The 27,514-nt window shown below is 32.7% G+C and overlaps 1 protein-coding gene across 1 annotated transcript in view; it reads right to left on the minus strand.

Moving 5' to 3' along the window:
• LOC127739337 (rabphilin-1-like) overlaps nucleotides 1-27,514 on the minus strand; it is a 75,292-nt gene that overhangs the window by 6,021 nt on the left and 41,757 nt on the right. The window contains exons 4-8 of the mRNA XM_052251014.1: nucleotides 22,531-22,725; nucleotides 13,955-14,089; nucleotides 7,223-7,386; nucleotides 2,898-3,017; nucleotides 682-888 (exon numbers count right to left, since the gene is read on the minus strand). Coding sequence (XP_052106974.1) covers nucleotides 682-888; nucleotides 2,898-3,017; nucleotides 7,223-7,386; nucleotides 13,955-14,089; nucleotides 22,531-22,725 — 821 coding nt within the window. The remainder of the gene's footprint in view (nucleotides 1-681; nucleotides 889-2,897; nucleotides 3,018-7,222; nucleotides 7,387-13,954; nucleotides 14,090-22,530; nucleotides 22,726-27,514) is intronic.

A 27,514-nucleotide genomic window follows, 5' to 3' on the forward strand; every position in this document is an offset into this window, starting at 1 on the left:
AACAGATGTACAATCTTATTGTTCTTTTTAAAAGCTTACTAGTCATTTGAACAAAAATTATATACTAGGTGTTCTAATTATAATCTTTTTAAAAGATTTTACCAGAAATCCAAGACCATGATTTCAAACGTTTTGGCAGACTAATGGATAAGGAACTGTTTAATCCCTCCGTAAACTGCGGATTATGATGACGCTCGTGCTGCCTTACCTGTAATATTTTGTATTTAGACTAATGCTTAAGTGATTTTTCTTAGACATAGTGTTTTTAGGCATTCGTCTTCAATTCTTGATGTCTTATTTTTGTTTTTGGATAATTTTTATGTATTTATAATAGTTAGAGTAATTGTTTAATACACTTGTTATTCATTAGTCTCGTATGAACTGTTTCAAAATTCAATGTCGATGCCTTTTATAGCTGACTTTTAGGTATGTGTTTTTCTCATTGTTAAAGGCAGTACGGTGACCTTTCATTGCTGATATCTTCGTCATTTGAACTCTGGTGGATAGTACTCAATTGCATGTTGATTTATTTTTTGGATATTATCAAAGCAATTCAGAATCCAAAAAGGCTAATTGTATGATCGAATGACATTTTAATCTCATCGATGTTAAACTTAAGAGAAACTTATTTGAAACAAAATGTTATTTGCTTGCTCGATGCATTTCTTAAAAAAAACTTACTCTATATACAGTTTCTGGCATAATGGTTAAATCAGCCAATCCATTTTCCAGTTCACAAAGATTTGACAGAAGAATAGAAGACATTCCGACTAGATGTCGACGTGTCACATTATGCGAAGAATAAATTTGAAATTCGATAGCAGCTTTATCGTCCATGTCACTTGGCACTAAATCCGTTATTGTAAATTTCTCAAGAAAGACTGGAGTCTAAAATAATCATTGTTAAAATACTGTGAGATCAGAAACTCATTATAAAACAATAATTAGATAAATAAAAAAAATACTAAACAAAGTAGACATTACATAACATTTTTTTTTCATAACTTAAAGACAGCATTTATTTTAACCACAACAAACACACTGTCAATTTTTTTTTACAGATATCCAATGAATATCTAGTTGATATCGTAGTAGTTACTCAGTCTTTGGTATTCTATGGTGTGGTTTGTGGATTTTTGTGGATAACGTCCATTATCACTGAACTAGTATACATATTTGTTTAGGGGCCAGCTGAAGGACGACTCCGGGTGCGGGAGTTTCTCGCTGCATTGAAGAACCATTGGTGACCTTCGGCTGTTGTCTGCTCTATGGTCGGGTTGTTGTCTCTTTGACACATTCCCCATTTCCATTCTCAATTTTATTGTTATATCGTCGTTTATTTTGCCATGGCGATGTCACTTTTTTTATCCAATCATGAGTTTTGAATGTCCCCTTGGTATCTTCCGCCTGTTTTGTTTTACAGTTATATTTGAGCCACTACTTTACGCTTCATGTTAGTTAGGAACTTTTCCAAACTTATTCCGTCAGTTTATTTGATTTGAAAAACTACATGAACCTTAATTTTCCTTCAATACCCCCGCCCAACCCCATTTATTTGATTTGAAAAACTACATGAACCTTAATTTTCCTTCAATACCCCCGCCCAACCCCATTTACGATACACAGTCTACGAATTAATCCCACTGTAAAATGTGACTTCCTTAATCTATGATTAGTCTATGATATAGTTCCAGAATGGAGGTGAAGATCACAATAAAAACTCTAAGAAACCGCAATGTGAAATACTATGCTAAGAATTTACTCCTTTTACGAATAGAGGTGATCATGAATATCACAATAAAAACTCTAAGAAACCGCCAAGTGAAATTGTAGGATACGAATTTGCCTTTTTGAAAATGTGAGTTTATGTGTCTTTGATATAGTCTAAAAACGAAGGTGAAGTTAAAAAGCTTATTTTCTTTTTTATCTGAAAATTTCCCAATTGATAAGGAATCACCCATGATACCCAGCTTATAATTTACAACGTGAGGCGCGCGCATCGTTTGTCTCAAACTAATCTGTTTTATCAATTTCACTGGTATTGATGAAGAGCATTAAATTGTGCCAAATATGGTTAAATCTAGCTTTGGCTGGGGTAGAGTAATTAGTATTCTAAATTATCTACATCCTTTTGATCTTTTTCTTTTTTTTTCTTTTTTCCATGACTTTGTCAGTTTATTTCGACTTATGAGTTTGAATGTCCCTTTGGTATCTCTAGCCTCTCTTTGTTAATAGTATATCATGCAAATTTACGGCATAGCCCTCTTCCCATATATTTTCTCAGTTGTAGTTGCATTTGGCTATTTTTGCTATTTTTAGCTCCTTTTAGTTCATATAGCTCTTCAACTGTTCCTGTTTTTACTCTTCCTTGGCTTTCAAATATTTGGCTTTGAGAATTCTTGATGAAGGTCAATCAAGAAAAGAGCTTCAGATGCATAAAAAAAAATCTATAAAGTGTTGTTTTTATTTTTTGTAGGAAATTTTATGAATTTAACTGCAAACTATTTTGAACATAAAAAATAGAATGAAATTGTCAATCATTCGAATTGTATTAACTTATAATTCAAATTTAAAAATGCAATTTAAGTGTTTTGGAATATCCTTTCATAGCTACACTGGAGACAAAAACAGTATAAGTTGATCATTTTCATATGGATATCATACACAACTAACATACAAATAATTTAAATAATAATTAGCTGAGTAATAAATTCTTAACACACTTTACAAATAAAAGATTGACTTTTTATATATGTACGTGAAATTAAAAAGACATGTTGACTTCGAATAGCTTTTCTTCCCTTGAAATAAAATCTAAGGAAGTATTGACATTGAGATGTACTCTTACAACGCATTATAATACTTCAATCGACGAATCTAAAGAGTTACAAACGTACTTTGGTTTTCGGAATGGTTTTTGTTCTATATTTGAATGTTCTTCCAGGCACTAGAAATGCTTTAACATATGGATTGATTTCAGTATCAGCGGGAAGTCCGGCTATCCGTAGGTTATCTGCCTGAAGAAACAAGATACAAGTTAATCATTAACTCAAAATAATAAATAATACCAATAAGGGATGTGCTAACAAGATCAGACAAGTTCAAAATCTGAAAACTTTCAATACAAGTTTGGCAAACCACCTAGTATATAACTTTTTCTGCAAGACAGCTAGAAATGACAAGTTTTCTGATGACGTACATGATATCACTTCAATGTTTTAAAATGGTCTCCAGCCCGAATGGCCTTCATTTGTGTATTTTTTATGTTAAAGGTAATTTTTCTCTATTTTTTACATTTGTTATCATTATTCTCTAATCTTGTTATTTTGGCAACACATGATTACCTTTTCTTTTGTTCAGCCAATTTGCTAATTTATTTCTGTATTGCCCATAATTCTCAACTCTGTTAACTACTAACACATCCTCACTTTAGGGAAATTTATTTACTTCCATTATAATCATATTACTGATGCAGTTTGATGAATTCATAATTTCAAAGAAACAAAAGGAACATTATGATGACTTATATTAAGATGATTATGTTTCCTACTTATAAATAGATACAAAGGTATAAATAGATACAAAGGTATAAATAGATACAAAGGTATAAATAGATACAAAGGTATAAATAGATACACAGCTACTTTTGCATAGGTACTCTTTCTGTACTTAAAATCTGTAGTACTAGAAATTTACTTGTAATATTTAGTACTATTTCTTTACTTTAGAATTATTGTAATATTTAGGTACTTACATTTTCCAGTACTTGATTTTGTACTTAAAATATCACTACAAAAATTATACCAACAATGATCACAGTATTCTATGTTTGAACATCATAACTTTATGAGATTTGAAAAAGACAAACTTTCAAAATGCTGAAAATGTAACCGTGCAACAAAAAATCTGTAGTACTTAAATTTCAAGTACAAATCAAGTACTGTAAAATACAGGTACCTAAATATTACAATAATTCTTAAGTAACAAAATAGTACTGAATATTAAAAGTAGATTTCCAGTACTACACATTTTTGGTACAGAAATAGTATATATGCAAAAGTAGCTGTGTACAAAGGTGCAATAAAGGAATTTCCATTGATATTAATGGAAACGGGGAATGCATAGACCAAGGAGCAATCAAAAACATGTATCGAAAACAATCATACAACACCTGGTCCAGAAGAAAACAGCAAAAAGACAAACAGCAGTTCACAAACTCTGGACAGAAAACAAAAAAGGTCAGGAGCTCTTCGATATTTGCTAATGACCCTGCCAGAAACCTCAGCAGTGATTGATTTTGATTAAATCTTCGTTTTTTCAGTGTTTTAAAGACTGGTGGAGGCTCTGGTATTCTCTTTTAAAGTTAACACCATTTCTAGACTTGTGACATATATATGATCAGTACATTGTTGTAGACCTATGTTACCGTCTAGATATTATTTTAATTTGTGTTTTATTTTTAGATATTTGTCTAAATGACATATACCCATGATCTCCAAATATAGCCAACTCCATAATGAAGATACATGAAATAAGTATGTAACGTCATAAAAGGTCGAGCGCACCTTTTTTAAACAGCTAATATTACCAAATAGTGGTACCAAAATATTTTATTTAATACGATTTTTGAAATGATTTAAAGGTTGTTGTCTCATAAGAACCTCAAATCTAGCTCTAATATGGTAAAACCAGATTAATAAAAAAATGTCTGTCATTAGTTTTCAGACTAGCTAGATTAATGCATTCTGTTATACAGTATCCGCTACTGCCCCTCAGAAATGATTATATATAATTTAATTGTGAAGGAACGATTTTACCACCGCTGGTTATAAAGTCATCCTTAATCACGGTTGTTATGTATTAGAGTTATAAACTTCACATCCAGCAAATAATGCGCCATACGTTCCATTACATCCTATTAATTCTAATTACGCCAAAGAATGAAGTCCCCTTTTAGAACAAGATAATTCTAACCAGTTTGAAGCATACTTGAATAAACCAACTTGCGTATTAAGAAAATTACTTCATTAAATTTGTCCACAATAATGTTTTAACATTTTCAAAAGAACCATGTGCCTTAATTTTTTCCTCCATAAAAGATGTAACCTGCCAGAGTAAAAGCAGAAATAGTTTTTTATGGTTATATTCAAGCTTGTTTTATTGAATTAATCATTCCAAAAGTCAAACATGCAAAGAAAGCTTTTTTCATAAAGTATCTTCATTAAACTATATCACATGATACCGAAATAAGTCAAATACATCATATGCGTCATTTATTCTTGAAGCCAAATTTGACATCTGAAAGTAACACTTTTAAGAGGAAATAAACAAACAGGATCCAAAACATTTCAGAACCATTTCTGCATCGTAAAGATAACTAATTGAAGTATATGAAGTAGGAATCTCGTCCTCCTCTCTTCGCTTTTTTTCATATTCGAATGTGAACAAAAAATAATAACAAAAATACCGAATTCCAAGAAAAATTCAATACGGAATGTCCCTTATCAAAGCCAAAATCAGAAGCTCAAACACATCAAACGAATGGAAAACAACTGTCATATTCCTGTCTTGGTACAGGCATTTCTTTATGTAGAAAATGGTGGATTAAACCTGGTTTTAAGGCTAGCTAAACCTTTCACTTGTATGACAGTCGCATAAAATTCAATTATACTGACAACAAGGTGTGAACAAAACATACAGACACAATAGATAAAAATGTGGAGTGTTTGTTATCTTGTTGTTACTTTTTCCTGGCCATGCAAATCTACTTTGAACAAAGTGTTTGTGACAAAAGTGACATGTTCACGTTCTTCTTTGCAAACAGTTATGGCAAATACATAAAATTATGACAGTGTGTTGCCATTGAATCACACAACAGGAATTGATGTGACACTGCTTTAAGCTGGACTTCAAAGTTATTGTGAAACTACTTATTTAAGCCGGGCGTGAATCAGAAGTAGATACTTAAAAATTCCAAAGAGTTTTGCTTTGTTTTATGAAAAAGAATGGCCAACGTAGATACATCTTTCTCGTCTTAGGGAGAGACGAATCGTACTTTGTAAAAAATCACTCTGATTCAAACAAAAAATTATCTGAAACTGACATTATCAAGATAAAATTGAGAATGGAAATGGGGAAAAAGATGGTTGGTTATTGACAACATATCTATTACTTTTAGAAGACGTGTTTTTTCAACAAACAATCGGCATTCCCATGGGAACCAACTGTGCTGCTGTTTTTGCTGACTTGTTATTTGATTCATATGAGGCAGGCGTCATACAGGAGCTTCTTTGAAAGAATGAAAAAAAGATAGCGTTTTCCTTTAATTTCACCTTCCGGTGTATAGATGATGTTCTCTCACAAGATAATTCAAAGTTTGGTGACTATGGTGAACGTATCTATCGCATTGAACTTGAAATAAAGGATACAACAGTCTGCCGTATATCTGGACTTACATCTAGAAATTGATAACGAGGGTCGATTGAGAACAAAACTTTACGACAAAAGAGATGATTTCAGCTTCCCATTTGTGAACTTTCCATTTCTATGTAGCAACATTCCAACAGCGTCTGCATATGGAGTATATATCTCCCAGTTTGATACGATATTCCACGGCTTGCGTTTCCTATTATGATTTCATCGAAAGAGTGTTGCTGCTCACAAGGAAGGTTTAACCTAAGAGGTGAAGTTGAAGTTATCCCTTCGAAAAGAGTGACCGTTATGAAATATCTGTTTCACATATGACAACGGATATGTTCCAATCATCGTTAACACAATCCCGTCCTCCTTTTCCCTGAGTATGACCTACCGAATTAGACTTATCACCGAGTTTGCACTTACATTATCAACACGACGGGTTCCACATGTAGAGCAGGATATGCTTAAACTTCCGTAGAACCAGATATCAACCACGTTTTTTTCTTGGGTTCGTGTTGTTCAGTCTTTTGTTTTCTATGTTGTGATTTGTATGCTGTCGTTTGTGTTTTAGTCTTTTTTCTTTTTTATCCATGCCGTTGTCAGTTTTTTTTTTCGACTTCTGAGTTTGAATGTCCCTTGGTATCTTTCGCCTCTATTTAAGCATTTTAAATAAAATTTAAGACATAACTTGAATACATAGTTACAACTGTATATTGCTACCTGAAAAGAAGACGTCGAGCCGGTTCAACTTCATTGACGTGAACCGATGTTTAATTTCTAAATTAGTCTATCATATTCCTTTTACCTCTATAACAATAACTGTTAATGACGTCTTGTTTTCTGCCATTTGAAACTGAACTTTTAATTTCCCTGTAGGGGGCATTGGAGGGGTAAAACTTGGCATCATCATATCGTCTAGATTCAAATCATGCATAACTACAGGTTTATCTGGAAGTCCAATACTACCTCCTTGTCCTTTAGCCTACAAAATAGTATAGTTCTAAATTAAATATCAAGAATAATCTTAATAAAATTGAGAATGGAAATGGGGAATGTGTCAAAGAGACAACAACCCGACCATAGAACAGACAACAGCAGAAGGTCACCAACAGGTCTTCAATGCAGCGAGAAATTCCCGCACCCGGAGGCGTCCTTCAGCTGGCCCCTAAACAAATATATATACTAGTTCAGTGATAATGGACGTCATACTCAACTCCAAATTGTACACAAGAAACTAAAATTAAAAATAATACAAGACTAACAAAGGCTAGAGGCTCCTGACTTGGGACAGGCGCAAAAATGCGGCGGGGTTAAACATGTTTATGAGATCTCAACCCTCCCGCTATACCTCTAGCCAATGTAGAAAAGTAAACGCATAACAATACGCACATTAAAATTCAGTTCAAGAGAAGTCCGAGTCTGATGTCAGAAGATGTAACCAGAGAAAATAAACAAAATGACAATAATACATAAATAACAACAGACTACTAGCAGTTAACTGACATGCCAGCTCCAGACTTCAATTAAACTGATTGAAAGATTATGTCTTCATCATATGAATATCAGGCACAATCCTTCCTAACCTACTAAACTTTGATTCATTTATAATTATATCTATTGAAATATATAATAAAATCAGTCCTTATATTGTAAGTCAGAAGATAAAGTACCTATCTATTCTTGTAATATTCATAAGGCTTTGTTACTGTCCATGGGCAAATACAGATAACAGTTGTATTGAACCGGTTAATATATAATACGTTACTTCGGGTTCTGTCTGGTTTGTATTTCAGTGAATACGTCTCATATATCCCAGTGAATTTGAAATTAAGGTTGATACCGACACTAGAAAGTCTGCTTCATATCTTGGTCTTTTCCTCGATATTAACACAGATAGACGACTTCAGATTGTCATAGAACACACGTAATGATTTAATTTTCCAATAGTTAGCTTCCCCTTTCTCAGCAGTATCATAGCCTCTGTTATATCGTTTAGCGTTTACACATCTCAAGTGACACATTATGTTCGTCCATATTCACACTTTACGGCCTTCAGCTTCAGGAGTATGCTCTTTTCACAAATCTGCTCCAACAGAGTTTTGAGGAAGATTGACTGAAATCGACACAGCATAAACGTTTTACGCTCACGATCATGAATTGAATAACAGATACGGTATGTATTTGCTTCAAATCACTAATGACATGTGTTCGCAGTCGAAGATCTTCAGGTACACGAAAAGTCGTCAAATCTGTATCTTTACCAATTCTGTTCTAATCTCCATTGTAATAAATTGGCGGAGTGTGGATTCGAATGACGGGTGATGCAAACATAGCAGAAGACGTTTGTTATGTTGACGCCTCCGAACTGATACATCATTACACTACTTTTGCCTCAACTTACACATAATTTCTCACAAAATGATGATCTACTCGTTGTAAAATCAAAGATACACAATAGGATACCGGACATTTGCGATTACAATAGCAACATGTACGTGAAAAACACTTATATAATGGTGCATTGGATAAAACCATTAACACACTATGTTGTTATGCACACAAAACCTATTGCGATAAAGCAACTTAGTTGGTTATGTTTTACATACCAAAAGACTATCATATAAGAAGGCAGAAATATCTCATTTTTCAGAGTTATAAGTCTGCAGCATCATCAATGTTATTTTTAAAATGTTTTTGAAGAACAAAATTAAACATAGCTAGTTTTAAATTTCATATTAGATACATCTATAGATATTTGATTCCAAACGTTCCTGATAAAGTATTATCCCCAAAAATAGTTAAAAACAACAATCGTATTTGCGTCATTTCGAATTGCTACTTTTGGATAAGACATGTGTGTGTCGTCCGTACTGAAATTAGTATTTCGGTATCGGAGATAGATTAGAAAATAATACACAATTAAAAGATATGAAAAGAAAAATCAGACGTTTAAAATATCTTAAAGGTTTTTAAATGAAAATAGTTGACATGATTTGAGCTCCGTATTGTAAAACTCATCAGCAAGGTAGTTCTGTCATTAATATAAATGCGTGTGACGTAATAAGCTTTTACAAGTCGTATCTTACTTTCCATTGGTCAGCTATCAGGAGTCACCTGATATTAAAGTCCAATCAACTCATCAGCAATGTAGTTCCGTCTTTAATGTAAATGCGTGTGACGAAATTAGCTTTGACAAGTCGTATCTTACGTTCAATTGAAGTCAATTGGCTTGTCGGTTAACCTTATGATGAACGTCATGAAAAACAATAGAAGACTTCAATGAACTCATTTCCACATGACAGATACAGAATAATGACAAGTATGTAACCTGACACGAACAGTATATGCTACAGCATGCATTAGTCATCACGGAATGGTATATGCCTTAAAATTCACTTGGCTGTGTTAGTTTGTATCCTATTTTGTTATTGAATTACAATGAAAGAAGATGAAAATCAAACGTATAACAGAGATTTGTAAAATTATGAAATCAGTTAAAAAAGATGAAAGCAACACATGATAAATTGCATGCAATCGAAGCGCTTTTCTGAATTTACCTCAATCGGGAACGATCAAAGACGAATATTTGAAAGCCAGGGATATTTAGAGAGCTATATGACCCAAAAAAGGACACCAAAATAAGCGTAACTATAAAAACTTTATCTAAATCGATACTGATATCGATCAATCGATTGATCGAGAAAAAAATATTGTCATTTTGTAAATTGAAGTCAAACTGTAGCTCTAAACGTTAAAAAAGGTTTATTATTCACAGTTTCGTGCCCGTACACCCCTGTATGAGTTTGTATGATATTCCCATTTTTTGACATCTTTTGTGGTGGCCATTATGGTTGATGCAAACTCAAGAATTTGTAGGCAATATCAGCTATTATATGAAATTTTCAAATAAAGACAAAATGTTATACACCTTTGTACAACGGTTTCCATTATTGGGTATACAAATCTATTCATAAATGAGCAAAACTTTTAGTTTAATAACTGCTTCATGATATGTAAAAACAACATTTATTCATCAAATAGAAGGAAGCAAAAACTGTTTTTCGACCTTGTATCACAATCTATATCATCATCTTAAGACTTTTGTATTAATCCTTTTTTTTTTTTTTGATTGCCGGAGGCCATAAATCAACCACAGGAAATATATAATTCTAGTCTAAAAAATTTCCCTAATCTCCAAAGAGGTCAAATACAATTGTCTTATACAAAAGTCATTAAAGGAAAATCAAAACCGTCGAAGATGAGGGTATATATAGATGTTTGTTGGTATGGACCTCCTCCATTTTCATTGTCATCAACTATTGATTTTCCCATTTTCAGGCTTTGTTGCAGCAGTGGTAATCGTCTGAGTTAATGTTGATTTATCTTCTCGAGTTCACCGTAAAAACAAACAGAATCCCTGACGGAAATACTAGGTTTTTTTTGGATTTAGCAAAACCTGAATTTAAATCAGATGTAATAACAAAAAGTCCATTTGTCTTAAAGTTTTAGTTTGATGAGAATTAATCTAAAATAAATGCATGACTCCTGTCAAATAATGTATAAAGTCATTATTGGGTTGTGTAATTGTCAGTAAATCTTGTTCACTATAAATTCCAGTCTTACAGAAAAAACCATAAATGCCTAGGATTACACTGTTCCATATTAGAAATTTTTTGCATGTAACATAAAATGTAAAACAACAGAAGGGCAGATATTTACTAATTGATTGATTGATTGGTGTTTAACGCCACCTTCGGCACTATTGCACTATTTCGTGGCGGTCAGTTTTTAATATTGGAGGAAGCCGAAGAGCTCGGAGAGAACCACCGACCTTCGGTGGGAAGACTATCATTCCTAGACAATTGAGATTGGAGTCGAGCGTACTTGCTGCGTACGGGATTCGAACTCACAACCTCAGTGTTGACGGGATAGTGATACAGTAGTTAGACTTCTTAGACTACTCGGCCACCGAGGCCCTAGAAGGGCAAACAAGACGTAACTGAAATACCAAATAACAACATAAAACAACAGAAACAGAGAAATAAAAATAAATAAAATGAAACTTGCTAAAATATTGGTAATCTCAGATACTCCTCAAGGGAAATAAATGTTTCTGCTTATAGACGGAGTAATATCAAAAATATCTTAACGAATTGTTAATGAGATAATCCTACAACACACGACACATATTAGTTTTTAGCTGCATACCATATGATTAATTGCCTTAAAATATATTTGTACTTTGATTCCTTGAAATGTTTTAATGTAAACTCCTACATTATTAAACACATTTTCCGAAATATCTTTCAAATTGTACAGGATTTCGTAGTTTTCTGTGGAATTGTCCTATTTTTCACTTGTTTCGTTGATTGATAGGGTTTTATTTTGTTAGTTTTCATTGACTTTCACTTTTTTTTAATTTGCCTTAGAGTTCGATATTTTATTATACTTTTTTCAGTATCTGGTGTCATTTTATTTGCATTTCTTTATTTACTGCATTGCATATGAACATCTGATACAGGTCTCGCTCCTTTTGGAATTTGTGGAATTCCATCAGTTTTATCTTACTTTGATTTGTATCTTTCTTAATGGATTAACTTAATGGATTAACTTAATGGGTTAACTAGAGTTTGACATCAATTAACATCGGTTGTCTCTAATTCAAGACAAGTTTGTACAGGCACACTTTTTGGCACTCAATGCTCGTAAACTTCGTACTTTTATTTGGTTTTTTAACTTTTTTGACTGGAGAGCGTCACCGATGAGTCCTTGGTAGACGAAACACGCGTCTGGCGTACAAAATTATCAGCTTTGGATCTTGGATGAGATTTGTTTGGCTATCTTTGGTAAAAATGATAATCCAATAACAATTGAATAAAAAGTCATCAATGATATCAGGCGTTTAGTTTTTGACGATAATAATGCGATTGAATATGTCATTTTTAATAATAGTAATCAGATTCAAAAATTGAACAAGTACCAAAATAGAACGTTTTATTATTCATATGCAAAAACTATGAATATTTTACACCGTGTAGAACGCAACATGCTGGATGTTGGCTCTGTTTGACACAGGGTGGCGGTTTTGAAGCGGAGAATAGGCGATCAAGGCAAGTAAAGTATCAAAATTTCTTTTTTGAGAATTATTAGGACCAAATAATGTACTGCACGTAAGGAACCGAACCATAATATGTTTCCAGCAAGTAAAGATAGACGTTTCCAGTGCTCCGTTTTCTCAAACACCTCTCCCTAGTTTTCCGTGTTGCATATTTTGAGACTTCATATGCAAGTTTCAAGATGAAATACTACTTTTGGTGATTTTTCCCGTATGATTTATATAGAAATGAATTCCTATCATATAATTGTAACAAATGTCAGCTTCGTAGTTAACATTTATTGGTTGAAAAGTCAATTTTTCATCGAAATGTAATTTGTCGCTAGGGGTGTCAGATTCTGCGTCTCAAGGGGTGAGGCCTTTATTAAAACAGGGATAGCTTTGCCTATAATTCGGTCTTTAACTGATAGTTTGTAATTCAAACATGCCTACTATGTAATTATGACTCATTACAAACTTATGGTATTTCATTTAGCCCATATTTTAGTTTTTTAAGTAATGTACATTTTTAATTTCAGGACTAGAGAAAAGGCCTCAAAGTATTTAGTTTTATACCTTAACATGATTAGTTTTCCTTTTCAGTTACTACCATGGTCAGGAAGAAGTCACGGCTATGGCTTAATGCACCAAAACGTGGAGCAAAATCATAGAGCAGACCTCCGTATAAGATTTGCCCGAAGTCATCAAAGGCTAGAATTAAACAGCTTCCTCTACAAAGCAACTTTACATTTTTGCAAAGTCCAATTTCACTGCTTAAGATTTAATGATACAATTGTATTTGAATAACCATAAGTATCGGTTTATCTAATACAAAACTTTTATTCTGTGCTTGTCTAAGAGTCAATTAATGTCGGATGTGCTTTTTGCTTGTTTGGTGTGTAGACATTTTCATAATTAAATAGATTTTGAGCATATTATCGATGTGTAGCATCGTTTAAAATAAACGATTTTAGACAGGTTACCTACTTCATGGTAGGACATTCTGGTACTCGTACAAGTAGAAGCAAGTAAAAGATTTAAAATTAAGATTTAGATTGACACAATTTGTGGAAAAAACTAACCGTTTATGTTTTCTATACACGACAAAATCATCGGAAATCAGTTTTTTTTTCCGAAGTCCAAGTACCAGAATATCCTAATATATCTGTAATATGAAAATAGTCTATTGTCAAACACATTGTTCTCGACTTATAATTGTTGTTTGTCTTCTCCTCGTTTAACATTTTTCTTAGACATATAATTTGTGATCTTCGGCATCACTTTTTACAATACGCCAAAATATTCCAATTAACACTTTGCTTTTAACGTTTCTGCGGTTTTATACATCCTGACTTTCAAATTGTTAGATTTGAGCGTTCCTGATCCAGAAAAGCGTTACGGAAGCATGAAATTTTCCCAGTGCTATTTACGTATGCTGCATACTTACGTTTAACTTAGGTTTTTTCCTGGCTTGGCACTGTGGAGTGACTGGATTTACTGTGTAATCTAAGGCATTCATACTGCTAACAACTAACGAAGATAGAGTAATTCTTCTACCGTCTCCACGCCCTCGTCCACCTGTCAAAAAATCAGAAACACATTTGAAATTGTAGATTATGATTATTATTTCTTGTTACATAAAGACACGGGTAGATGGATAGGAAGTCTGAGCCAGTAGACGAAGAGGTATCAGTTACATTGTAGATTGTAAAAGAGAGGCTAAAGATATCAAAGGGACATTCAAACTCATAAATCGAAAACAAACTTACAACGCCATAGCAAAAAAAAAAGAAAAAGACCAAAAGACAAACAAAAGTTTACAAAAAACAACATAAAAAACTAAAGAATGAGGAACATAAACACAACCAAACAAACGGGGATGGTCTCAGGTACTCCGTAAGGGTAAGCAGATCCTGCTCCACATGTGGCACCCGTCGTGTTGTTCATGTAAGTACAAACATGGTGATAAGTCACTTCGGTATGTCACCACTTGGAACTCTTGGATTAATAGTTTCCTTTTGAGCGGCAACCGTCTATCAAGGCAATCATGATAGGAAATGCAAGTTGTGGAACAATGTGTTCAACATTGTCACCAAACTTTGACTTATTAAGTTAGAGGACATCAACTATATAACGGAAAATGAAGTTAAAGGATACTGCTAACTTCTTTTATTTCTTCATAAGAAGCTCCTGCATGAAGTAAGCCTCATTTGAAAAGGGAACAAATCTGCTAAAGAGGAGCACAGTTGGTTCCCATGGGAATGCCGATTGTTTGTTGAAAAATTCCTCCAAACGTAACAAATATGTTGTCAATAAAGAAACCAAGCATCTTGATTGTGTCAGTTTCAGAGAATGTTTTTGTTTGAATTAGAGTGATTTTTACAAAATATGATTGATCCCTCCATAAGAAATGGTACTTATATCTACGATGGCTTTCTGTTTTATGAAACAAAGCAGGGATAACTCTTTCGATTTGTCTTTTAGTTTGGAATAAGGGTGTAGAAAGAGTCAAATGTTTGAATACTATTGAAAGATGAAAGAGTCTTAGATTGTATGTACTCTAACAGATCGTTGGAAGTTTTTGGTGTCCACATCTGATTCATGCCGCCTCTAGAATAGGTAGTTTCACAACAACTTTGATGGACGGCTTTGATTGCTGATAAAAGTGATGTTAATAATTCAGAAAGAGGATTCATGGGGCACTTGGAAGACCCGATAATATAACGTTGATTGTACGGACACATGTAATTTTGTTCGAATACAGTGAAGAAAGATATAATTATTTGGTTGAAATTCTAAAGGAATATAGAAAAAAGTAAAATAACAAAAAACCGAACTACAAGGAAAATTCAAAGCGGAAAGTCCTTTATCAAATTGCAAAATCAAAAGCTCAAACACATCAAGCGAATGGAAAACAACTGTCATATTCCTGACTTGGTACAGGCATTTCCTTATATAGAAAATGGTGGATTTTAGAACATAGAACAGAACTATGATTATCCAGGATCTCCTCCTTTGGTAAGTGTCCTGGGCTATGTGTTGAGTTTCCAAGTGAATTGTCAATACCTTATCCATTTATCAAGCAATTTATGTAATGTGATTTACACACAACAACGATATCATTTGGGGTTTCAACTGCGGGGACAACAACATATTTTTCATGGAGATAGGACAGGTGCTTTGCAACATTTGGGTCGTTAAAGATTGATGTAGCATGTGTATTCATAGACCCATTCAGGTTTTTAATTCTGATTTGTACCAACGACCTCACAGCCTTAGTCCATTCGGAAAGATTATCTACGTCTTCTCTCTCTCGTTTAACTCATTGCCTGTCATAATCCGCGACTGAATCCATGAGGGTCGTAATGGGGGTACCTTCATGACGAATAACGGTAAAAATTCTTGCCAAATGACGTTAACGGTAATTTTTGGTGCATGACGATAAATTGCACACTTTCTTTCAGACGATAAAAAATCGACTGATTTTGACGAATCACGCAAAATTTTTTCCAAAAATAACGGTAACGATAATTATTTGAGACCTCTGACGAATCACGTTAAGGATATTTTGACGATTCACGGTAAAATTTTAACCAATTTGACGCTAACGGTAGCCGAAAATGACCGTTTGACGCCTGACAGTAAAGGGCATTCCTACCCTCATCCATCAGTATTTTGAAGTTGTGTTTTCAATTGATGGATTTATAGGCTCACAATATTTCGGCCCTTCGAATTATACATTTCGCAGAGAAGTGTTATTGACAATGTTAAGGTCAACAGTAATAACGTGGCCAGTCGAATTATATATGAATGGGGAACAAGCACAGGTGCAATCAGGAGGTTTTGACTTGAGGTCGTCAATATTGCGATCCTGCAAGACGTGTTTGTAATTGAAAATGTTGGTTTGGTATTGGTATAAGAAATGACTGATCTATACAATAGGGAGGTATTTTCGATTGAACTGATTTATGATGAAGGATATTGATCATGTTGATGGCATCGATAACTTTTTGGCAAAGGATCTTTTTTCTTTTCATCTTTTCCAATTCGAATTGGTTTGAAGTCTGTAAGCTTGTATTGGTTTGAATGGGGATTTGTAACAGTGGTTTCAAAACATAAGTTGTACAGATAATGAAGTTTTGAAAAGGGTAGTAAATAAGCTTCGTGCGAATATGATGAATACCCAACTGTAGAGTGATTGGTGGATATTTCACTTCTTTCCAAATTTCAAAGCTGCAGCATATACCCTGCAAGCATTTCGTCAACAGTAGTAAATCTTTAAGGATTTCTAAGCAAAGTAAAACTCGGCATTTAGTTTCAATTAAAGATTCCTTCTATTCGATTTTTGAAAAAAAATATTACGAAAAGTTTTCTTCAGTTTTCAGAATATTGAACATCAAAATTTCATGATGCTTGTTTATTCTTGTGTATTTTTGTTTGTATTTATCAGATTTTGGACATGGGTAAAAGAGAGGCGAAAGATATCAAAGTGACATTCAAACTCATAAGTCAAAAATAATCTGAAAACGCTATGGCTAAAAAAAGAAAAAGAAGAACAGACACACAACCGTACACAAAACACAACATAGAAAACTAAAGACTGAGCAGAGATGTCAAAACTGAAAGCTGAAAGAAATGAACAAATTGTGAATCTTGAATATTACGGAGCACCTGAGATCAACCCTGTTTTTAGTGGGGTCATCTTGCTCAGTCTTTAGTTTTCTATGTTGTGTTTTGTGTACTGTTATTTGTCTTTTTGTCGTTGTCCGGTTTTTGCCATGGCATTGTCAGTTTGTTTTTCGACTTAAAGTTTGAACATCCCTTTGGTAACTTTCGCCTCTCTTTTACACGTTGTCATAAATAAGAATCAAGCAAAATATTGTTCGGTTAGAAAATAAGTTCAAAGACGTATAACAATGTTAATCTATAATAGAAAAAATTATCAAATTTATTGTTATTCATCATTTCTGCAATGAAATTCCACAAACTAATGAATGATAACTAGTTATACAAAGTCTTATAAAAATATCGAAACAATTTTTCTTTTATTGAATATTTATGTTCTGAAGGGCATTTATGCAAAACAATAAATTGTAAATGACGTCACTGAATATACAATAATCTACAAATTTCATTGTCTGACTGAAATAAATCTTAGGAGTAACAAAATTTTCACTCAAAAGCAATGTCTTGCGCTTTCTTCTTGCTTTAGGGAATCGCTTGATAATGTTACATCACAATTTTATTAAATAAATTCTATTTTTGGTTAACTAAATCCGTACAAGTTGACGCTATAATGACATTTTCCTTGTGATCTGTGAAGTTATATAATGTTTATGATTTTACAATAAGGAACCTCAATTCTGAAGAGAGGGATTGTAACACAAGTAAATGTATTGATGTCCTTAATTATCCTATTGAGTAGACAAGGGGGAGATAATTGCAAAACAAAAGAAAGATATCAAACCAGACTTTAAAACAATAAATGTTATCACATATTATACACGTATCTAAATTATGTTGAGCGGAAAGTAATACCACAATTTAAACTTTGAGGTGGTACCAAACACCTTGACTAAAATTAATTTGGATTGTTTTAATTTCATAAAATATTTACTTTGACCCTTTGACAAAGATATAAAAATCTTTAAAAACTTGAACTACACACTTTATCGGAAAAATTTAATTGGATATATAGCAGTTTGACAAACACTAATTTTGATCATTTAGAAGCTTAATATTTCCTTAACAAAAGAACGTGGCTAAAACGTTCAGCTGATTTTTACAGAGTTATCTCCCTGTAGTGTTATGTACCACCTTAATACTTTATTTACGGCATTTAAGAGGAAATCGTGTCTTTTAAAGCCATATGCATGTATATACCGCTGTGAAGTCTTTAGTGATTTTCTTTTTCACATTTAAACTTTTTTTGGAGATTTTTATAGATGATTTATTTTTCATTTTCAGGAAGATAGAACATTGATTACATTATACAACTTTAAAAACATTTGGGAAAAAATTAGGACATTCAGAAAGATGTGTTCATTTTAACTTGATTCATTCGAGTGTCACGAATTAGTCTTTTGTAGACGAAACGTGTGTCTGACGTACAAAATGTTTAAGCCTAGTATCTATGAAGAGTTTAGTTAATGAAGACATGATATTAAAAATACCATATCTGGTTCCAGTAGGCAACACTTATATATTGACATAGAATATCATTACTATATAGAAAAATAAGAAGATGTGGTATGATTGCCAATGAGACAACTCTCCTCAAGAGACCTACTAACATAGATGTATGGATAGTCATTTTTCTGTACAGTTTATAAAATGCTGAATTATTCGAAACACTCGTTATTTATCTACCACAAAGCATAGATTACTTTAGTCATATTTGGATCAACGTTTTCGAATTTTCGTTTTGTTTAATTCTCTTCAACGTTGTATTTGATTTGGCCTTCAAACCTTTTTGTTCCCAGCAGTCACGTGATGAGTCTTATATCCTTTTTGTTCCCAGCAGTCACTGATCAGTTTTATATCCCGTTTGTTCCTAGCAGTCACTGATGAGTCTTATATCCTGTTTGTTCCCAGCAGTCACTGATGAGTCTTATATCCTGTTTGTTCCCAGCAGTCACTGATGAGTCTTATATCCTGTTTGTTCCCAGCAGTCACTGATGAGTCTTATATCCTGTTTGTTCCCAGCAGTCACTGATGAGTCTTATATCCTGTTTGTTCCCAGCAGTCACTGATGAGTCTTATATCCTGTTTGTTCCCAGCAGTCACTGATGAGTCTTATATCCTGTTTGTTCCCAGCAGTCACTGATGAGTCTTATATCCTGTTTGTTCCCAGTAGTCACTGATGAGTCTTATATCCTTTTTGTTCCCAGCAGTCACTGATGAGTCTTATATCCTGTTTGTTTCCAGCAGTCACTGATGAGTCTTATGTCCTTTTTGTTCCCAGCAGTCACTGGATATATCTAATTATAAGACTGGCATCTTATATGGAGTAGGACACAATAGGATATTTTTAGCTGATATAAATAAGAAGATGTGGTATGAGTGCCAATCAGACAACTATCCATCCAAGTCACAATGTGTAAAAATTAAACCATTATAGGTCAAAGTACGGCCTTCGACACGGAGCCTTGGCTCACATCAAACAGCAAGCTATAAAGGGCCCCAAAAAGACTAGTGTAAAACAATTCAAACAGGAAAACCAACGGTCTAATCAAGTCTGTATTCGCATCAAGTGCTCATTTTATAACAGAAGACGCAGGAGATCGACGCAAAAGACACTTACTCAGACGACACAATCTGTTTCGCTCCTTTAGCAATTAATGCAATGCCTTCAGTTTATTTCTAACGTTGTTGTAAATATAAAAAATAAACTAGATGTGGTATGATTGCCAATGAGACCACTATATATGATTGCCAAGAAGACCACTATGCATGATTGCCAATGAGACCATTATGTATAATTGCCAATGAGACCACTATGTATAATTGCCAATTAGACCACTATGTATAATTGTAAATAAAACCATTTTGTATGAATGCCAATGAGACCACTATGTATGATTGCCAATAACCACTATGTATGATTGCCAATTAGACCACTATGTATGATTGCCAATGAGACCACTTTATATGATTGCCAAAGAGACCACTTTATATGATTGCCAATGAGACCATTTTATATGATTGCCAATGAGACCACTATGTATGATTGCCAATGAGACCACTTTATATGACTGCCAATGAGACCACTATGTATGATTGCCAATGAGACCACTATGTATGATTGCCAAACAGACCACTATCAATAAGAGACGATGATTACGACTATAGGGCACTCACTATTCAGCTTTCACCTCACCCATACTGTATAGTAAACTATGCATGGCACCGTCATGGTATATTTAATCGGGATGTGCGAGTATTTTTTTTTTCAAAATCAGTTCATTCTACTGTCGGCTTTTATCAAACAGTATAATATCTTGTACCTTGTATCTTGCATAATTAAATCCAAATTTAGCTTTGGTCGGAAGGTTGGAATTATATTAATAATTGCAAGCTGTATTCATATGTTTCCAAATCGTTTCCTGTATAGCCAGTAGCTATACTTCGGAATTTCCAAGTACCAAATGCTTCCTTGGAAGTTTTAATGAGACACCTTATTAAGTCTCTACTTTGTGTAGTGCGGAGGCGTTAAAACTTGTAGATTATAGACAAACCATGAAACAATAGATTTATACGTGTAAACATATTGTCAACATAGCGGGGAAAGTTATACGACTTGCATACGCAGGGGACAAAAGATTATATACATGACGTTTTTCTAATTAAACACAATTTATATTTCATACGTTACTAGTTGATAATTTTTTTTGTGGTAAACACATTGCTTGTTTGTTTCAAAATAGTTTGTTTTATGTTTTTGTTGATATGGAAAATGACATTCGATTTATTTCAAAGTTAATGCTCTTGAATGTATGAAAGGGATTTCATAAAGTAAATTACGATATCTAAAATAAAAACAAAACAACAACGTTAAGTTACCATTACGGGTTTAATGGCAATTTTGGCAGTTATTATTTTCCAAGAAGTCAGTGCTTTGATATTGATACATTTTTATAATGATAAAAATGTCCACCTAATTTGATTTAAAGGGGCATTTGCTACGATTTAGACAAAAAATTAAAATACGATTTTGTTTGTTTCAAGTATTAATAAAAGCGGAATTTTGAAATAATATTTCGTTATAACGATTTGTTTGGCCCAACTTTGTCAAAACAAACTCAAAAACATCGCCCATGTACTTTTGACTTGCAAGTGTATAATTAGACCTCATGTGAATCCGTATTCATTTGAACTTAAATTAACCTCTTAGCTATAGAGATGGCTTACGCATGTGCTAGGAGTGTTCAGCTATCAATAGGATAAGAATGTCAATATTGAAAGTGAAACAATGCTGAACCATTTCGTTGACTGATTCGATCCGATTGGGAAAAAAAAAATATACAATGAGGCTGTTAGTTTTCTCGTTTGAATTGCTTTACATTTGCCCTTTAACTTAATATGTGGTCAGGTTTTGTTCATTGTTGAAGGCCGAACGGTGACCTATAGTTGTTAACCTTCTGCTTTATTTGGTCTCGTATTGGCAATCATGCCATATTTTCTCTATTTTTATTATGACATAATTAATAGATAAAAGGGGATATTAGATGACTACACATTGAGTTTACATTAAAATATTATCAAAATAACCTGATATCAAAGTTAAAAAAAGCAAAAGACACCAAGGAGGGTGAGGGAAATCATTCTTATACAGGTAAAAACGATGATTAAACTATAATATGAAATCAAACAGACCTACAAATACCCAATCGCACGTGGTCGCTATCTATTTATATTTATATTTATTTTATATCGGATTATATGACTATCGGCAGTCTTCGGATGTCATCTCGATGGTTAATTGGATGGCGTCTAGACTAAAATACAAACGAACTGCCGATATGTATTATCGAGTCCATGCATTGCTAATTGTTTATTTTAGACTTTTTGTAATTTGGATATACGTTTTAGTATGTTATAAATCAAATATGAGAATTTAAGTCAAATCGGTGAAAATGGATTTGACAGCTAATGCCCCTTTAATGAACACAATGTGTATTTTGAAAAGCCTAACGGCAGTGTTGCTCGATACAGGACATACACATTTCGAAAGCATAAATAGCTCTACAATAAATATATTTTATATTCAGATACAAAGCATAAAATAAAGGAGAAACAATACACTGTTTTTTTTCTAAATTTAGGACTCATCTGGCCTCCTAGTCATACGTTTTATACCCTTTTAACTTCCTGCTAAAATTGTAAAACTTTTCATTTTTTTTCAATCACACCTCTCAACTTGTTATAAAAACACATTTAAGAATTGACTAAATTACTAAAAGAAATATTCACAAAAGTTACAATGAATGACATGAATCAAACCCCATTTTATAATTTACCTTCGGGAAGAAACACATGCGTAGGACGTCGAATTTCAGCCAATGAATGACTCCGTCGATATAATTTTCTGCGGTCCTTTTCTTTGACTGGTTTCCCAATTGGTTCCTCGTACGATGAACGTCTCATTTCCTGTTCGTTCATCTCGGCCATCTCTGCCATGTAATCCTCTTCAATGGTTTCAGAATCGGAATAATCTAAAAAAATATACAATGAGGCTGTTAGTTTTCTCGTTTGAATTGCTTTACATTTGTCATTTCAGACCCTTTAGCTTGATATGTGGTAAGGTTTTGCTCATTGTTGAAGGCCGAACGGTGACCTATAGTTGTTAACCTTCAACTTTATTTGGTCTTTTGTGGAGTGATGTCGTATTGGCAATCATGCCATATCTTCTTTATTTTCATCATGACCTAAGTTATGGATAAAAGGGGATATTAGATGACTACACATCGAGTTTACAATTTAAGTTCTAAAAAAACCTTATATCAAGGTTAAAATGCAAAAAGATACCAAGGAGGGTGAGGGCAATCATAAACAACAATTGAAGATATACAGGCAACACCTTGGCCAGGGAAGAAAGATGAACAAACAAACAAACAAGACCGTTGGTTTTCCTGTTTGAATGGTTTTACACTAGTCATGTTTGGGGCCCTTCATAGCTTGCTGTTCGGTGTCTGCCAATGCTCCGTGTTGAAGACCGTACTTTGACCTATAATGGTTTACTTTTACAAATTGTGACTTGGATGGAGAGTTGTCTGATTGGCACTTATACTACATCTTCTTATATCTAAGAATCGACGAAACACGACATAGAAAACTTAACACTAGGTAATAGGAATTGAACATTAGTAAATTCAAAATTAAAAAAAATAAATAAAATAAAGGTTTTTAGTAATGCGAATAATGCGACTAGGTGAGTATCGCAACATTAAGAACTCGCATTTTGAATACAATACATGTATTTGTATGAAGATTATTCTTAAATCGCAATAATTAATCTCGCATTTTTATCCATTCTTAAAAAATCGCAATAATAAATGTACGCAATAATTTCTGAATTTACATTAGTTAAGACTTTGTCAGTTATTAGAAGTTAAAGTACTATCACCTTACTGATGACCATAGTAAAATCTTAGCCAATTTAAATAATGGTATTTATAATCACAATTAATTCAGAAAGATTTCCCGCCAATCATCCCAGTCTACCCATATTACAAGACCTACCAATTGTATTTATTGTTAATTTTTTCTTGTCCTTAACATGAATGAAATATTTGCCATCGAACGTAAAGCAAACACTAATCGCCGATAAATCGATAGTTTACTTTAGTTTCGAAATCGAGTGATTGTTGTACTCATTTATGTATTGCAATCGAATGATTGGTGTACTCATTTATGTTTTGCAATTGATTGATTGGTGTACTCGTTTATGTTTTGCAATCGAATGATTGGTATAATTATCTATGTTTACGCTACATGACTATATTATTCATAATTCATATCCAATATCTAATATAACAATACTAATCGGTTCTGTTTGAATAGAATTGAAAAGCAAATTTTAAATAGAATATTTAAGAAAACCTATGTCACCTCTGAAATAATTACATTTCTTCAATTGGAATTTCTAAAATGTTTTGAACAATATTTCAAAAATACGAATTTTACATCCGTCACAGCGAGGACATTTGATTAGAAACGATGAGGAATATTATCAATTCGCCGTATTAGAATCTAATGCATTCTGGGTAATATGTTCAAAAGTGTTCACCAAAACGTCATGATTGGTTTAAAAAGTCCTAAACAATGGAAATTCAACCAATGACGTGACGTTATTTTTATTTTGGGGTACGAATAATTAAATTACCCATAGTCCTTTTGATTCTGAAATGGCCAATTTGACGATAGGGAAATATTTCGGAGAATTGTGGATGTACTACGCGTTGCGTTATTTTAACCAACAAAATCAGGAACATAGTTTTATTTTCTAAATATCGAAAGCAAGTAACTTATTCCGTAAATGATATGTAATACGGGGTTATTTTTAAAAGTTTTACCCTTAGGCATTTTATAATTAAAATTATAAAAAAATAAAAACCATTATAGACGACAAAAAAATCACAGCAAAGTTAACCTCAAGACAGACAGGGTTATTTAAATATTGAGTTAGTAATGTCGTAAATATTTAGTTAGTAATGTCGTAAATTTTTAATCAACGACGATAAAATGTGAACTTAATTAAAACTTTTTATGTGATTCTTAGAGTAATTACGTAAAATTTATCCGGTTTACAGTAATCGATACGGCTTCGGGAACGACTTGAATTTCCGTTGCGTTTTCCAATTAGAAAGGTATATCACCGCTTATATTACAACTTAACTATCTGAAGAAAGAACAGATTGTAAACCAATTGTCAGTAACGACTGTTTTATAATTATAATCGTCGGCGACATGTTTTGAAGTATTGATTGATATTTCCTACATAAGCTCGCTTTATCTTAATATTGTGTGCCTTAATCTCCAAGAATACTAATTAGACACAAAACGATATTCATGTTCGAGATAAGATCTGAATTTAAAAATATAGATTCCAGACTTGAGAGTAAATTCTGACGGTAGCATTACAAAAAATCGTTACTATTTTTAAGCTTTCTACATTGTACAAATGGTTTTAACATTTAATGTGACTTAGTGCTATGAATAATGTATTCATTAAACCGCAAGATTAATGTTTCATTTGAATTAAAATGAATATATTTGTTTCGTTTTAATTAACAGATTTGCTTCACTAAATGTCAAACATAATACTATAGTATACAACATATATGATAAAATATACCTTATACATATTTAAAAAAAAATGAAAATCAAGTACTTTTTCATAAGCATTAATTATTTAAACAGATATAAATGTAAATAAACTCTATTTTTTCAAAAAATGAAAAAAAGTAATTTGAAATTATTCTTGTTCCCCCTTTTATATCAAAACGAACGCTTGCTGCTGATCAAAGCAATTTGTTCCGTGCTTTTTCCACTTGTCTGTTGTGTGTTTTAAGTATCTGCTGTTTATATAGATTCAATTTCGAAGCCGTATATTCAAATTTACAAATTCTCATTATTATTATTTTTATTTTTTATTTTTATTATCAGTGACTAAAAAAGAACAGAAGATTGCTATTGAATTTGGCTACATAACTATTTCTATTAAAAATAAACTGAATAGTGACTATGAAATTATTCCAAACGATTCTTTGAGCCAAAACTGTCTCAAAGTTTTCCATTCAAATTTTAATCCTTTATACTTGCAAAAAGTAAATCAATTTTATCTATTGCATTTACAACCGATCAACATTTATTTTTGTTTTGAAAAGATAACACGTCTTGAAAAAACAATCACGATATGAAAAATTCTACTTTACGTCTTTTCTTGTTTTCTGTACACTTGTCTCATTGTTTCTGCTTTTCCTGGTTTGTATATGAAGGCCTTGAATAGGATCTTCATTTCTTTATTGATTGAATTCTAACGCCATTTTTCTCTGTTCTTTATTTTCTTTGTGCATTAATCTCTAATTTTTTTAATGTTTTATCAACCCTTTTTTCTCTGTTCAATAATGTTTTGCCTGATTTTGCTCTATATCCATAACATTCTGATTTAAGATTCCCTTTTAACGAAGTCAAATTGGTATATTCAATCTGTTTAAGATAAATATGACAATAAAACCTGCAGTTTTGATTTGCAATTGCAAGCACTTTAAAACTGGCATATTGGATGACGTAAGTTGATACAAGAACCTAACATTAGACAAAATATGATTGTTGATATTAATGTCATAAAAGCAAATTTGTTTTAAGTTAATAAAAGAATAGACGCAAACACTGTCTCAGATTACTACTTTGCACTGTATTCAAATCGCAAGAGAGATATAGAGAAGATACAAATGAAGAGCTATGGAGTTAAGTATTATTATTGACAATGTTTCATCTATGTTAGCAGTGATGCTAAAAATAATAACTTTCTACTTTAAAAGTATAAATGAAAGTCATTCAGTTCATGATAAATCTAAATTTATCAAAGAAAATGCAGGAAATCGCGTACGAAACAGTGGGAATGTATCTAATGATATCCGCAACGACTCCATTTGATATTCCGTTAATGATTTAGTCAGGTTAAAGAACATTTTGGGTACATGTCAATAACATTAAATCGTGCCAACATCATAGACATATAATGGTCACAGCAACTGTATAGAACCTCCTGCAGTGTTCTTTACCATTCATTTTCCATTCCTATATATATATATATATATATATATTTATTTGATACACCAAAATACGACAGAAAATACACACAGATTGAGAAACCAATATTATTCTCCATTGTTGTTAGGGAGACTGTTTGAATTATCGGTTGTTCTCGGTCTTTGCATTTGATTGCAACTGATATCATTCCTGGTTATCATACAGGAGAGATAGAGAGGGGGGAGGTATGTGAAACTAGGGGATTTCTTTTTCCCCTGATTGGTAGACAAAGTAAATGAAAATTTACTAAAAAGTCCCTTCAAACTTACGCTGTTTTATTGCCAATAAATACGATAGAATGTTATACAAAAATGTAATTTTTTACAATAATGTAATTTTAAACAATAATGTAATTTTATACAATAATGTAGTTTCATACAATAATATAATTTTATACAATAATGTAGTTTTCTGCAATAATGTAATACTGCCAAGATGTCAACAATGATCTTAAATTAGTGTACTGATGAATCCTGTTTATGACTTTTGTGACGTTTTCTGAGAAGGATTTTGTGGACTGTTCTTTTCGTCATATTTTCTTATTTGACCATTACATTACATTGTCTTTTTTTCTTCAACTCAGGGTTTTTGAATTTTTCTAGGTATCTTCTCTCACTCCATTTTTGATAAAGTTTTATTACAAATATATTTCGATAATGTAAGCATAGCTTTGATAAACTTGTACTA

This window comes from Mytilus californianus, unplaced genomic scaffold (genome assembly GCF_021869535.1).
Source record: "Mytilus californianus isolate M0D057914Y unplaced genomic scaffold, xbMytCali1.0.p SCAF_4, whole genome shotgun sequence".
Lineage (NCBI taxonomy): Eukaryota > Metazoa > Mollusca > Bivalvia > Mytilida > Mytilidae > Mytilus > Mytilus californianus.